Here is an 11,666-nt window from a genome sequence, read left to right on the forward strand (position 1 = left end):
GGAAGAAACTACATGCATGCATTAACATCTGTCTGTTTCCACCTTTATGGTTTCCTTTTCACCCTTTAATTGCTTGGTTTAGTTATGTATATGTAAAACAGTTTCCACGCCTATTCATTTAATACTGGATTGACACACAGGACAACCAAGGAAAATGTTATGTAGCCCAAACTGTTTGTTTATCTAAGTAAGGAAGATATCCGATTGACCTCATCGAGGGCAACAATTTAACAGTGTAATTGGACATACCATACTATAAGCTCCATGCGTTCATACAGCAAATAAAACGTTACCCATGTCTCATGGCATTCGTCGGGGATTCCGTAATGTCGACCTAAAAATCCCAGAACAAAAGATTTCGTCGATGACGGGAAATTAACAAGGGGGATCCTAAAACCTTTCTTTTGTGAACAAGTTAATTTGCATAGAGCATTATTACAGGCGGTCGGGTGAGAAAGTGAGAGCATAACCATATATAGTATAGCCCATTATCTGGCAAAAAAAGGATCGTCATAACGTGTCTGTTTTCACAAGAGCTAGAAGTTCCCTTAACTGTCTCTGAACCAGCTACCTGAAACAGGTATTCTCTTTTTTTTTTACTATAGATCAGCAATCTATGTATGTATGCTGTTTTTCTACAGTCGATATCCAAATGAAAGGTAAGTCGTAAATGTTACACCTACACAGTGTTAGAAACTTTGTCGTGAAAGTCGCGGGGTCCTTTTGTTTAGAATACAGGTTTTCCTTTCTTTGTTTTGACATGGTGATTGCCGAATACAATCCTTTTTGCCTCTAATGACCAGAAAAGAACTGGTATACAAATCTGGTAAGTGCTCAGTCTTGTAAATATATAGAAAACGTTTATGCAAACATTTTTACCCTTCAGTAGCTCGGTTACAAATCACTTCCCACGCTCATTCGTTGAAACCTGGATTGATATATATATATACAAGTAAAGATATACTGGTATAGATCAGTAGTATATAACCAAGGAAGATATATTGGATTTCTCCTCTACGTTGACGACAATTTAGAAGGTTACAAGTGAGCAGTAAAGCCCGTGTGAGGCAGGAGGAAAACTGGGTCACCGAACGAGTTCGTGTGCATGTGGCCTGGTAACAAGACTGCCGTGAGCTCAGCGCTATCCCTGCGGCACCGAGAGCGTTTGAGGCCGCCAACCAGGCCTCAATTACCGCGCTTCGGGGGGAGGGGGTAGGTTTCTTCGCTCAAACTTTGGGTCGGCGGCAACAGAAGACTAAGCGTAATACAGGAAGTCAGTGGATACAGGGAAACCAGCTGGAGACAGGTCCGTGACATAACTCGCCTGTGCTTGGTAAAGGTCAGGGCCGAAAAATTACCGCCAAGCCGACCTAAGGTTTGGTACACAGGCTAGTAGTCCGGTTGCCAAACCCCCGATTTTTGGAGAACCTTGCAATGCGGTCCATACAAAGTTTTTTTGTTGTTTCTATATCTCTGAGGTGTGCTCCTTCAGAATCTGAATGATGCCACTCTGTCATCCTTGGGCAATTTGCACAATATGCAAATTAGGGCAGCCATTACTGAAAATCCAGTTTTCGTCAATATCTCAGTAACTACTCATGGTATCAGAATAATTTTGGTGTCTATCCCCATGTTTGAGGGATAACGAATGAAATTAAGCCATTTCAGTACAGATCAAACCAGTATTTTGTGCTGAATATGCAAATTTGGGCCGCGCAATATGCAAATTAGGGCAGCCATTACTGAAAATCCAGTTTTCGTCAATATCTCACTAACTACTCATGGTTTCAGAATAATTTTGGTGTCTATCCCCATGTTTTGAGGGATAACGAATGAAATTGAGCCATTTCAGTACAGATCAAACCAGTATTTTGTGCTGAATATGCAAATTAAAGCCATTACTAAAAATTTCGCAATAACTACTCGTACACATGGTATCAGAATGGTTTTTGGTGTCTATATACACATGCCTTCAGGGGTAAAGAATCAGATCAGGTTATTCGAGTAATGATCACAGCAACATTTGTATTGAATTATTAAGGCTATTAAAATAATATATTAAGTCTGCTATTACTGACAATCTTGATATCGTCAATATCTCCGTAACTACTGTACTTGATATAATGTACAGTAGTACATTAATATATATAATGTAAATAATTTTTGTGTCTATACACAGCTTTTAGTCTGTAAACAATCAGACTGAACTATTCCAGTATTAATCACACCAATATTTTCTGCAAAATGTGCATTGTTGATAATATCAGTAAGGACGCCCTGATAAAAGAACCACTTGTCTGTTATTGACGCATCTGGCTGCCAGCAAGGCTCACATAACGGGAGGGGTCTAATTCCGACCCATGTTCCATGCTAACGCACATGCCTTGGTATAGTTTATCTGACCCCAAACCTGTTCAACATTGGAAGACAATTCTAAGTTTACTAGTCTAGATGGCAGACGTCTTGTAGCATGAAACGCCGCTTGCGTATCATTGTAAACACTGGCTGTTGGTTAGCTCTGGCTCTTTTATCTGTGTTAATTGGGTATGAAGTCCTGCCGTCTGATGCTTAAGATCTTCCTCACGCATTAAATTCGCTATCAGAAGCATCCAGTGATTCCAGTCTCTTTTCTCGGCTGATTCCACATAGTAGGTTTCAAAGCCAAGCTGGTTGAAGGCTGCTGAGGCCTCTCCATGTCTACAGTCTAGCTCATTGTCCATCTGTCCTTTCGTTGTTGGTGGAACTCCCAAGGTAGGTGAAGTTCTCGCCACTTCCATTTGTTCTTGTCAATGGTCACACTTCTAAGTAGGAGCACGTGTCCTATCAGCATGCTAATTGCTTTTGGCCCTGATGCTGACCCCAATGCTGCATGCAGACGGACTATGTTGGTCACTAGGGGTTGGAGATCTCTGGTGTTTTCCGCTATGTCGCAGTGTCGTCTGCAAAGTCAAAGTCGGCAAACTTTGTCTCTGGAACCCCCTTTACCCCCCTTTTCTCATGTTGCTTCCCAAGTACCCAGTCGATAGCCACGGGAAAGAGGATCTGTGACAGGACACAACCTTGCAGGACCCGTCTTCAAACCATCCGCTGTATCCTTCACCCGTCCGTACACAACACTTTGAGTTTCGGAATATCTGTTTAACTGCATAGATAAGTTTACTTGGCAGTCCATAACTGTACATGATATTCCATAAAGAGGGACTTTGGATGCTATCAAACGCCTTGCAGAAGTCAATGAAGCTGCAAAGGAGGCTAGGCCTGGTTGCAAAGCTGGCCATGTGGACATCCATCTCACAACACAGTCACCCTCGGCTTTCAGCATCTCTGAAGTGATGCCATTCATGCCTGGTGACTTGTTATCATGAAGGGTCCTGACTTCAGCTTCGGAGATCTCAACAGGTAATGGGAGTAGGTGACTAATGCTACTGAGGTAGGGCTTGAGCGGTTTAAGACTTCTTTAAAAGTATTCTGCCCACCTGGCAAGCTTGTCCTTCCCCCTAAGACAGTGGTAGGGTCCCATCCTTCGCCTTAATGAGGACTGTGCACTTTTGAGCGTCCGCCGTCTATCTTTTTGGAAATCTGTTAAGCTTTGGTCCCAATTGAAAAAAAGGTCCCTGGTGGGTAGTTCCCGGGCTGTTTTTGACACTTTCATGCGTGGCCCCCGTGGGACACCCCGCGGCTACCGAGCTATTTTTTGGCCCGTCCGGGACTCAAGAAGAATTCAACTTCAAGAAGAATTGACTTAAATTCTACACGGGCCCCGCTGACATAAAATTCAGGACGTCAAGTTAGCGCTTTATTCTGCCTGTACATAGACGCAGGTAAGGCACAGGTGTGGGCTTATGAAGGGTCTAATATTTTTTTTGAACAGATTGTATCATTTTTTTAAACATTCCTATCAGTGTTCAGAGGCACACTGGCACCCATGCTGGTTAGTTTTTGCATAATTTGCATTAAATGTTGGTGTGATCAATACTGGGATGGTTTATTATGATTGTTTAGCCTTCAAACATGTGTATAGTATGTGTATTGTATCAAAATTATTTTGATACCATGAGATTTATTGAGATATTGACGAAAACCAGATCTTCAGTAATGGCGGCCTAAATTTGCAAATTAAGCACGAAATATCTACTTGATCTCCACTGAAATGGTCTAACCTCAATCGTTATCCCAAAAAACATGGGGAAAGACACCAAAGATATTATAATATCATATGTAGTTACTGAGATATTGACGAAAAACAGATTTTCAGCAATGGCCGCCCTAATTTGCATATTGCGCGGCCCAAATTTGCATATTTAGCAAAAAATAGTGGTTCTATCTTTACTGAAATGGCTTAATTTCATTCGTTATCCCTCAAAACATAGGGATAGACACAAAAATTATTCTGATACCATAAGTAGTTACTGAGATATTGACAAAAATTGGATTTTCAGTAATGGCCGGCCTAATTTGCATATTGCGCGGCCCAAATTTGCATATTCATCGCAAAATACTGGTCTGATCTTTACTGAAATGGCTTAATTTCATTCGTTATCCCTCGAAACATGGGGATAGACACCAAAATTATTCTGATACCATGAGTAGTTACTGAGATATTGACGAAAACTGGATTTTCAGTAATGGCCACCTTAATTTGCATATTGTGCGAATTGCCCAAGGATGACAGAGTGGCATCATTCAGATTCTGAAAGAGCACACCTCAGAGATATAGAAACAACAAAAAAACTTTGTATGGACCGCATTGCACGCTTATCGGTCTCTGCCACCAGACTATAGCCGGCGTGAGGCAGCAGGAAAAATGGGTCACCGAACGAGTCTGCGTGCGTGATGTAATCTTAAAGGAAAACTTTCGGTAATGATAAGATCAGTATTTTCTCAAACGCAATTTATGAGGCTGAAATTCGCTGGCGTCATGGTGTTCAACAAATTCATTAGAACGTTCACTTGACAGTATTAGTGTGACAGAGCGCATTATCTGGGATTTTAATGTGTGTGACGGCTCATTTCATGGCAATCCGTGTCTAAAAAAATCGGTCCAACAAATGTTCTGTGGCAACTGCCTCGGGCCTTACATTCCCATATCTCGGATTCAGGATGTTACTTATAGTATTGTACTTTCCACCAAAAGTCATGTTTTGGTACCATGTACCTTCTTTTACTTTCCAGCAAAAACATCCTGATAACTACAGGCAAACATTTCATATTTGTTTAAGTGTTAACATCTTACAATATTCCATTATGAACGTCACAAGCAGAGCTAGAGTAATTATTGAATATAATTATTTGTTTGTTTTGTAATCTGGCCAATCGTGGAATACAAGCTCCATATGCTCATATTTCTACATCTGCCTTCAGAAGTTACACACTAGTTTACATTAGTCTGTACATTTGCAGTAACATGTCTGTAATTTTACTTCTGCTTTATCTCCAAGACCTGTACTTAGCTTGTAAAGAGCGTGCAATGGAGGTCTTTTACTCATTCATTATTTGATCCCTGAGCTACCAACGAGGTTATATATCCCATTCAATCTCCCAGCTCCTACTCATTTTTTCCTGGGGAGTTGGTGATGTTGACGTAAAAGACCAAAACAAAAGACTCCATTGGCGATTAACAGAGACATCCGGAAAGCCCATGTTCATTTTGCAAACTAGTCATTTGCATACTGATTACCCGACAGCCTCTGTCCGGCCAAACATTGCGTCATTACCTGTAACGGATTCGTTATCACAAGACCAGGGGGAGTTCAGGGAGTTGTCTCAGAACCAGCTACGTACAAGCAGGTACTTTCTATTTTTTGGTGTGTGTTTTTACGTTATGTTGTTACAGTCGGCATCCAAACGAAAGGTAAGTTGGAGATGGTCATGAAAGTCGCATGGTTCTATTGTTTAGTACACAGGATTATTTCTTTGTTTTGTCACGGTGCTTGTTTAGAATCATTATTTTCCTTCTAATGGCCAGGAGTTTTGAAAAGGACTTTTGATAGGTATCAAGGTCAACTGCATGTACAGGTACGGGAAAAGTGCAGCTTACAACACAATCAGAAGATAAACTGTCTCGCCACCTCTGACGTAGAGATCTTTTTTTTCTATGCGTTTTTTTTTCAAACCTAGGAAATAAGATCTTTCAATGTAACATCTAAATTATCCCATGATGTGCAAATGAATGTAATTTCATAACATTTGTAGGGAGCCTAGATGCATGATTTTGTGTTAAAGTAATTTTTCAATATTTCATGAGCACAACACCTGCTCAGCCAGGCGAATCGCTCAAGCTGACAGACAAAGCCTGTACCTTATCAGGTCGGGCGGCATTCTTTGTGTTCTGTGTCAGCTGCGACGTTGTATTCCCTTTGTTCCAACCAGCATTTTTAAGATGTTAGAAAGGGAAAATGACTAAATCTTTCTATGATATGACACTGCTAGATGAGATCCTCTGGGATGGTACTGTGCAATATCAACGTTTTGTAAAGCTTTGGTCCCGATTGCGCCGGTGCCCGTCGGGAAGGTAGCCCCGGCTAGCCTGGTAACCAGACCGCCGTGAGCTCAGCGCTACCCCTCCGGCGCCGAGAGCGTTTGGGGCCGCCAACCAGGTCTCGTTTCTTCGCTTGGATCGGCGGCAAAAGAAGACTATAAGCGTAATACAGAAAGTCAGCGGATACAGGGAAACCAGCTCGTGATAGGTCTGTGGCATAACTCACCTGTGCTTGGTAAAGGCCGGGGCCGAAAAATTACCGCCAAGCCGACCAAAGGTTTGGTACCCAGGCTAAGCCCCGGCCGGCCCCGGCCAGGCTCTGGGGTCTGTCCGACACCGGCTGTCGTGGTCACAATTGAAAGTTGCCTTCACGCTGCCCTGCAGGGGTCCCCGGGCTCCCTCATTGGTCGGCCCCCGGCAGGTACTATTATGCAGGTACTCGGCAGGTGCTCTGACGATGTCTTGTAGTGACCCCCGTGGAGTCAGACAGGGTAACGCGTGCTTCTCACATCCCGATGAGGCAGTTGTAGGGTCCCGGCCGCATGCCCACGAACGAACCGGTCGGACTGCATGTAGGTAACGCTGTTTTCCTGAGTGGTCTGGTCTGCTTCCCGCTGTGGCTCGAGTGTTGTCTGCTCGTGTCTGTGACGGACTGTTAGTGATGGCGCAGCGTGCGTTTCACGTCAGCCACTAACAGACTCACGCCAGCGTCAGGGGTGATGTGGATCCTGTCTGGTTTGTACAGCGACCCTTCCTGTGACAACAGCCGATGCCTGATGTAGAAAATTCGGTCATCTTCCAGACATAGTTTCTCTACGTTGTCGTTGCACATGGCAATGTTCTTGTTGAGTGTGGATTCCATATGCATCCCTCTTGGGAGGACTATTGTTGCATTTGGAAATAATGTTTTTGCATTGTTTATCAATTTGCAAGTTTCTTCTAGACAAATGTTCACACTGTCTGATCGTGCTTTTGTCTTGTCCATGTCATTTGAGCCGAGATGAAAAATCTTGCCCCTTTTAGACGAATGATACGGTCGGCTCTTCTACAAACTTAAAACTTGAGGACCTTCTTCTGAAGGTCATAGACTGGGTGGTGGCACGTTTCAGACATTTGCCCAGTATTTGTACTCGACATGAAATAAAGACACACGAGTGTGTTTGTTCATCAAAACAAACCATACGATCAAAATGACATAATTTTACACTAAATGATACTTGTTCCAAGGTTTTTAGAGTGCTCATTTCCTTCAAAAAACATTGTTTCTAAGATCTCTTTTTAAACTTGTTTGCATATGTCATTTTTCCCAATACAGTCACACCGTTCCTAGTCAGCGTATCAACATAATGGACCAGTCCAACACTACCATGGCCGACAGCTTCCCGAAGTTCACCCGAGCCCTGGTTCGGCAAGTTCCGGAGTCCATTCGTGAACACTCGGAAGCGGTCAAAACTTACAAGAGAGACCGATACTACAGAGGATATGAATTTGAGAGAATAGATATTGCTAAAGCCCGAGAAGAGCACGAGCGGTACACGCAAACCCTGCGGGACCTGGGGCTGGAGGTGACCGTCCTACCGGCGGACGAGTCCACTCCGGACTGTCCGTTCGTGGAGGACACCTGTGTGGTGGTCGGTAACAGAGCGCTGGTGACCAGGCCATGGGGAGGACCTAGGAGAAAGGAGGTTAGTTCTACAGTCTTTTCCAGACTATGCACGATGCAAAAACAACTAATAAACCAGTGAATGTACCAACTACTAGGTATTCCTATAACTTAAAAATCAAGAAAAAAAAATAGTCATGCCTTCAAGTTCCAAGGGTTAAGGTGTTCATTCTTTCCTAGAACTATCGCAAATTAAGTGGGACTCTGTCACCAATTACATTAGGGGCATCATCATTAGGTAGCTTTAAACAATGTCTAGAGTTAATTGATCTTCAAGGGTTAGGTGTAATATAGCCAGCTGTCGCCGCGCCGCGTGCCTGCGAAGCTGGTGTGCTACGCCGAGGGGCGGTAATACCGGCTACGTAATCTCCAAGCAGATCTTTTGGTGGCTGCAAAGACAGAAAAAATTGGTCAGTCTATATACATATTGGTCAGTCTATATACATTGGCAAGACAGATACTCAAAGCGAAATGGTAACTGCAAGTCTACCTTGCCAACGGATACAGCCTGGCCAATTTGATTATGTCTTTGCAGCCATCGAAAGATCTTGGAGATAACCGGCTATATAAATATAGATACAAGAACTAAAAATAACATACATGTAGAATAGAAGCTAAGCCGTTGATAAACATGTCTTTTTTGTTGTTTTCCCAAGCTTGACTGTGTGGAGACGTGTCTGAAAAGTCTTGGACTGGAAGTGCACAGAATCCATGATGAGAAGGCGAAACTGGAGGGGGGTGATGTCGTCTTCACAGGTTTGTTACCTCCTTGAACGGAGGTTATGTTTTCAGTGTGATTGTGCGTGGATCTTCTTTTCTTTCACATGAGTTTTCTTGTCATTTTTGGTACAGAGGGTGTGCATGAAAGTTGCTTGTTGTTTGAGTTGTAACAGTGGGGGGTTTATAGGCGCTACCAACAGATCGGGCAAACGGGTCTAGACCTTTTAGCGGAGAGGTTAGAGTGTCTGACTGGGGCCCGGGAGGTCGTGGGTTCGAACCCCTGCCCGGGACCAGTGGAGTTTTTACTGCCTCCTGTTTCTTACAGTGGCCGGCCCTGGGAGTTCTGGCAAAGAGTGCCGCTCCAGGGATGTCGAATTCGGAAGATTCTTGAAAAACGAATCTTGAAAAGAAAAGGGGGAGTAGTGTAACAGTGGGGGGTTTATACCAACAGATCGGGCAAACGGGTTAGCGAAGACCTTTTAGCGGAGAGGTTAGAGTGTCTGACTGGGGCCCGGGAGGTCGTGGGTTCGAACCCCGCCCGGGACCAGTGGGTTTTTACAGTCTCCTCCTGTTTCTTACAGAGTTAAATGTTCTCTGTCCTTAGGAAAGGAGTTCTTCGTCGCCGCATCAGAATGTACCAACAAAGCAGGCCGAAAAGCCCTTGCCAACACGTTCCCAGAGTACCCTGTCCACACCATCCCAGTCTTGTGGCCAGAGTTCCATCTGAAAGGCGTGGCGTGCTGTGCGGGACCGGGCGTCATGGCGCTGGGGAAGAACAAGGATGGCAAAAGGGCATGGGAGGTACAGTGGGAGAATATATTTTCAGATTTTTAATGTGTTTACCGAAGGAAAACACATTATTTTTGCTCACTTTCCTCTTCTTCTTCTTCCGTCCAAAAAAATTACTTAAGCTTCTGTCCAGGCCAATGACCTGATTCGTTGACGTCTCTCACCATGGTAACTGGTGTTGGTTTACATAATGTTGCAATTTTATAGTAGGAGGGATTTATACGCCTGTCTGACCATACATATATATATATATACCGCCCCCCGCCCCGGTTAGGAGAAGGTTGGTATGCCCTGATGTAGATGGCTCCTTGAACTTCTCTCAGAAAACTTTACCTACTACATTTTAATTCTGAGACGAACGTCCATACTATTTTGAAAAGCTTCTAATAAACAGAGCGTATTTCCTGATACATTTTGCAGAAGATTCTGGAAAAAAGTGAGTTCACGTATGAACCTGTGTGGGTGCCTGACAATACTGCTGTGGACTGTATTCACGTCAACGGAACCGTCATTCACTGTACTGAAAAACAGGGACCAAAAAGCATAAAGGTAAACAACATATTTGCTTGTTTGTTTGCTTGCTTTGTTAGGTTCTATTAGTGTTACATAAATTTTACAATATAATTTCTGGAGCCAAGCAAAGAAGATGATGTAAAATACCATGTGGCTAATACAAGTACGAGACAAGCGTTTATCAGACTTCCATCCGGGTGATTTGTAGTGGATCACTAACTTCCATATGTAGCGGTTATTTAGATTACCGGAACATGTCCCTACTTTTTTTCGATATTTGTGGTGTTTTTTAACATGTGTGGGGCGTGGCTACCCCCAAACATATGATTGAACCTCCATTTGACGTCCTGTTTGAGGGACGTCCATAAACAAATTTAGGTTCTTATTTTAAACTCTGTAAAGTGTGGAAATTCGTGTAAATTTAAAATTATATTTCCAAAGGGCACAACATGAGGCATAGTGGATTTGAACCAAGGACTGCCTGGATCTGGATTTGATCTTAGGATCCGGACGTGTTGGTTTTGCGCTAAACACCTAACTATAAACGCTACACGATCCCAACAGTTCCTGAACCAAATAATGACAGTCCTGACATGCCACTGAAATTGTGCCATTGGGAAAGGCACTTTACCCGACTTTCCTCACTTGACTCAAGTGAAAATGAGTATTGTCATGTTCCGTATATTTGTCCTCGGCGTTGGTGACGGTATAAAATAAGTTGATATAACTTGAGTGTGCCGTCACCATGTCCAGTCATGAAATGTTGGAATAAAAAAAATAAAGACATGTACTTGGCTACTTTTCGTAAGAATGTTGATTGAAAAGGGAAATGCGACGAAAACTTAAATGCACAATGTAGCAGGAGGTCGACTCTCCTGTAAGAGGATAAAATGTTCTTTACTTATTCTTGATCTTGAATTGAGTATTAATCAAGCCTTTGTTCTATCTGTTGCTCCAGGTGTTTGAGGAGAAACTCTCTTGCTTCAACCGGGTGCCATGTTCTATCGGTGAGCTGGGGAAGGTGGACGCAGCCTTGTCTTGTTGTTCTGTCCTTTTCTAGCTAGAATCCCGGTCTGGAACGCCGATCGTTCTAGGATCGCAAACTGAAAACAGTCTTGTGATAGACATTTATATATTAAGTATATATACAGAACTTTATTCCTGGTAGCGGGTTCTGTCACTAATTCTACGAAATAAAAATTGCACAGCAGCCTACGGCGAAGGAGTTTTGTACAAGTGGGAAAAAATAACACAATACTAACAAGAAATCAAAGCCGGTAGTTTTAAATAAAAGTGTTTAGATTTTTTAGATATAGATATTTCGTATTAGCCATTTCAGATAAAGAAGTAGCCAACAGAACTCACTAACTCAGTTAGAACTTAATTTTGTAGAAGTAGGAAAATTAGTTTTTGTCAGGGTCGGAACAATATTCTTAAGTATAGTGAGTGATTTCACAATAAAAATACAATAAAATTTAATACTACTTTAAATCAACTTCATAC

General features: G+C 42.8%; 1 protein-coding gene across 6 annotated transcripts; it reads left to right on the forward strand.

Annotated features, from left to right (window-relative positions):
* The first annotated feature begins 498 nt into the window (after positions 1-498).
* LOC109470361 (N(G),N(G)-dimethylarginine dimethylaminohydrolase 1-like) lies at positions 499-11,666 on the forward strand. Of its 6 annotated transcripts, none has more exons than XM_019769283.1 (6): positions 499-580; positions 7,794-8,163; positions 8,798-8,897; positions 9,466-9,662; positions 10,071-10,199; positions 11,122-11,666. In XM_019769283.1, exons 2-6 carry the CDS (start codon positions 7,825-7,827, stop codon positions 11,221-11,223), a joined length of 867 nt encoding a protein of 288 aa, XP_019624842.1. In that variant the 5' UTR covers positions 499-580; positions 7,794-7,824; the 3' UTR covers positions 11,224-11,666. The 6 variants fall into 6 exon arrangements, with proteins under 6 accessions (XP_019624842.1, XP_019624843.1, XP_019624839.1 ...); XM_019769284.1 differs by lacking the exon at positions 499-580 and adding an exon at positions 5,750-5,787; XM_019769280.1 differs by lacking the exon at positions 499-580 and adding an exon at positions 6,828-7,054.

The sequence above is a fragment of the Branchiostoma belcheri genome, unplaced genomic scaffold (assembly GCF_001625305.1).
Source record: "Branchiostoma belcheri isolate BF01 breed outbred unplaced genomic scaffold, Haploidv18h27 scaffold220, whole genome shotgun sequence".
Classification (NCBI taxonomy): domain Eukaryota; kingdom Metazoa; phylum Chordata; class Leptocardii; order Amphioxiformes; family Branchiostomatidae; genus Branchiostoma; species Branchiostoma belcheri.

Coding starts and splice junctions, on each gene's coding strand:
- LOC109470361 (XM_019769280.1), top strand. CDS start 6,936: ATGTCTTGTAGTGACCCCCGTGGAGTCAGACAGGGTAACGCGTGCTTC. Junction 7,055..7,793: donor ACCGGTCGGACTGCATGTAG/GTAACGCTGTTT, acceptor TTCCCAATACAG/TCACACCGTTCCTAGTCAGC. Junction 8,164..8,797: donor GAGGACCTAGGAGAAAGGAG/GTTAGTTCTACA, acceptor TGTTTTCCCAAG/CTTGACTGTGTGGAGACGTG.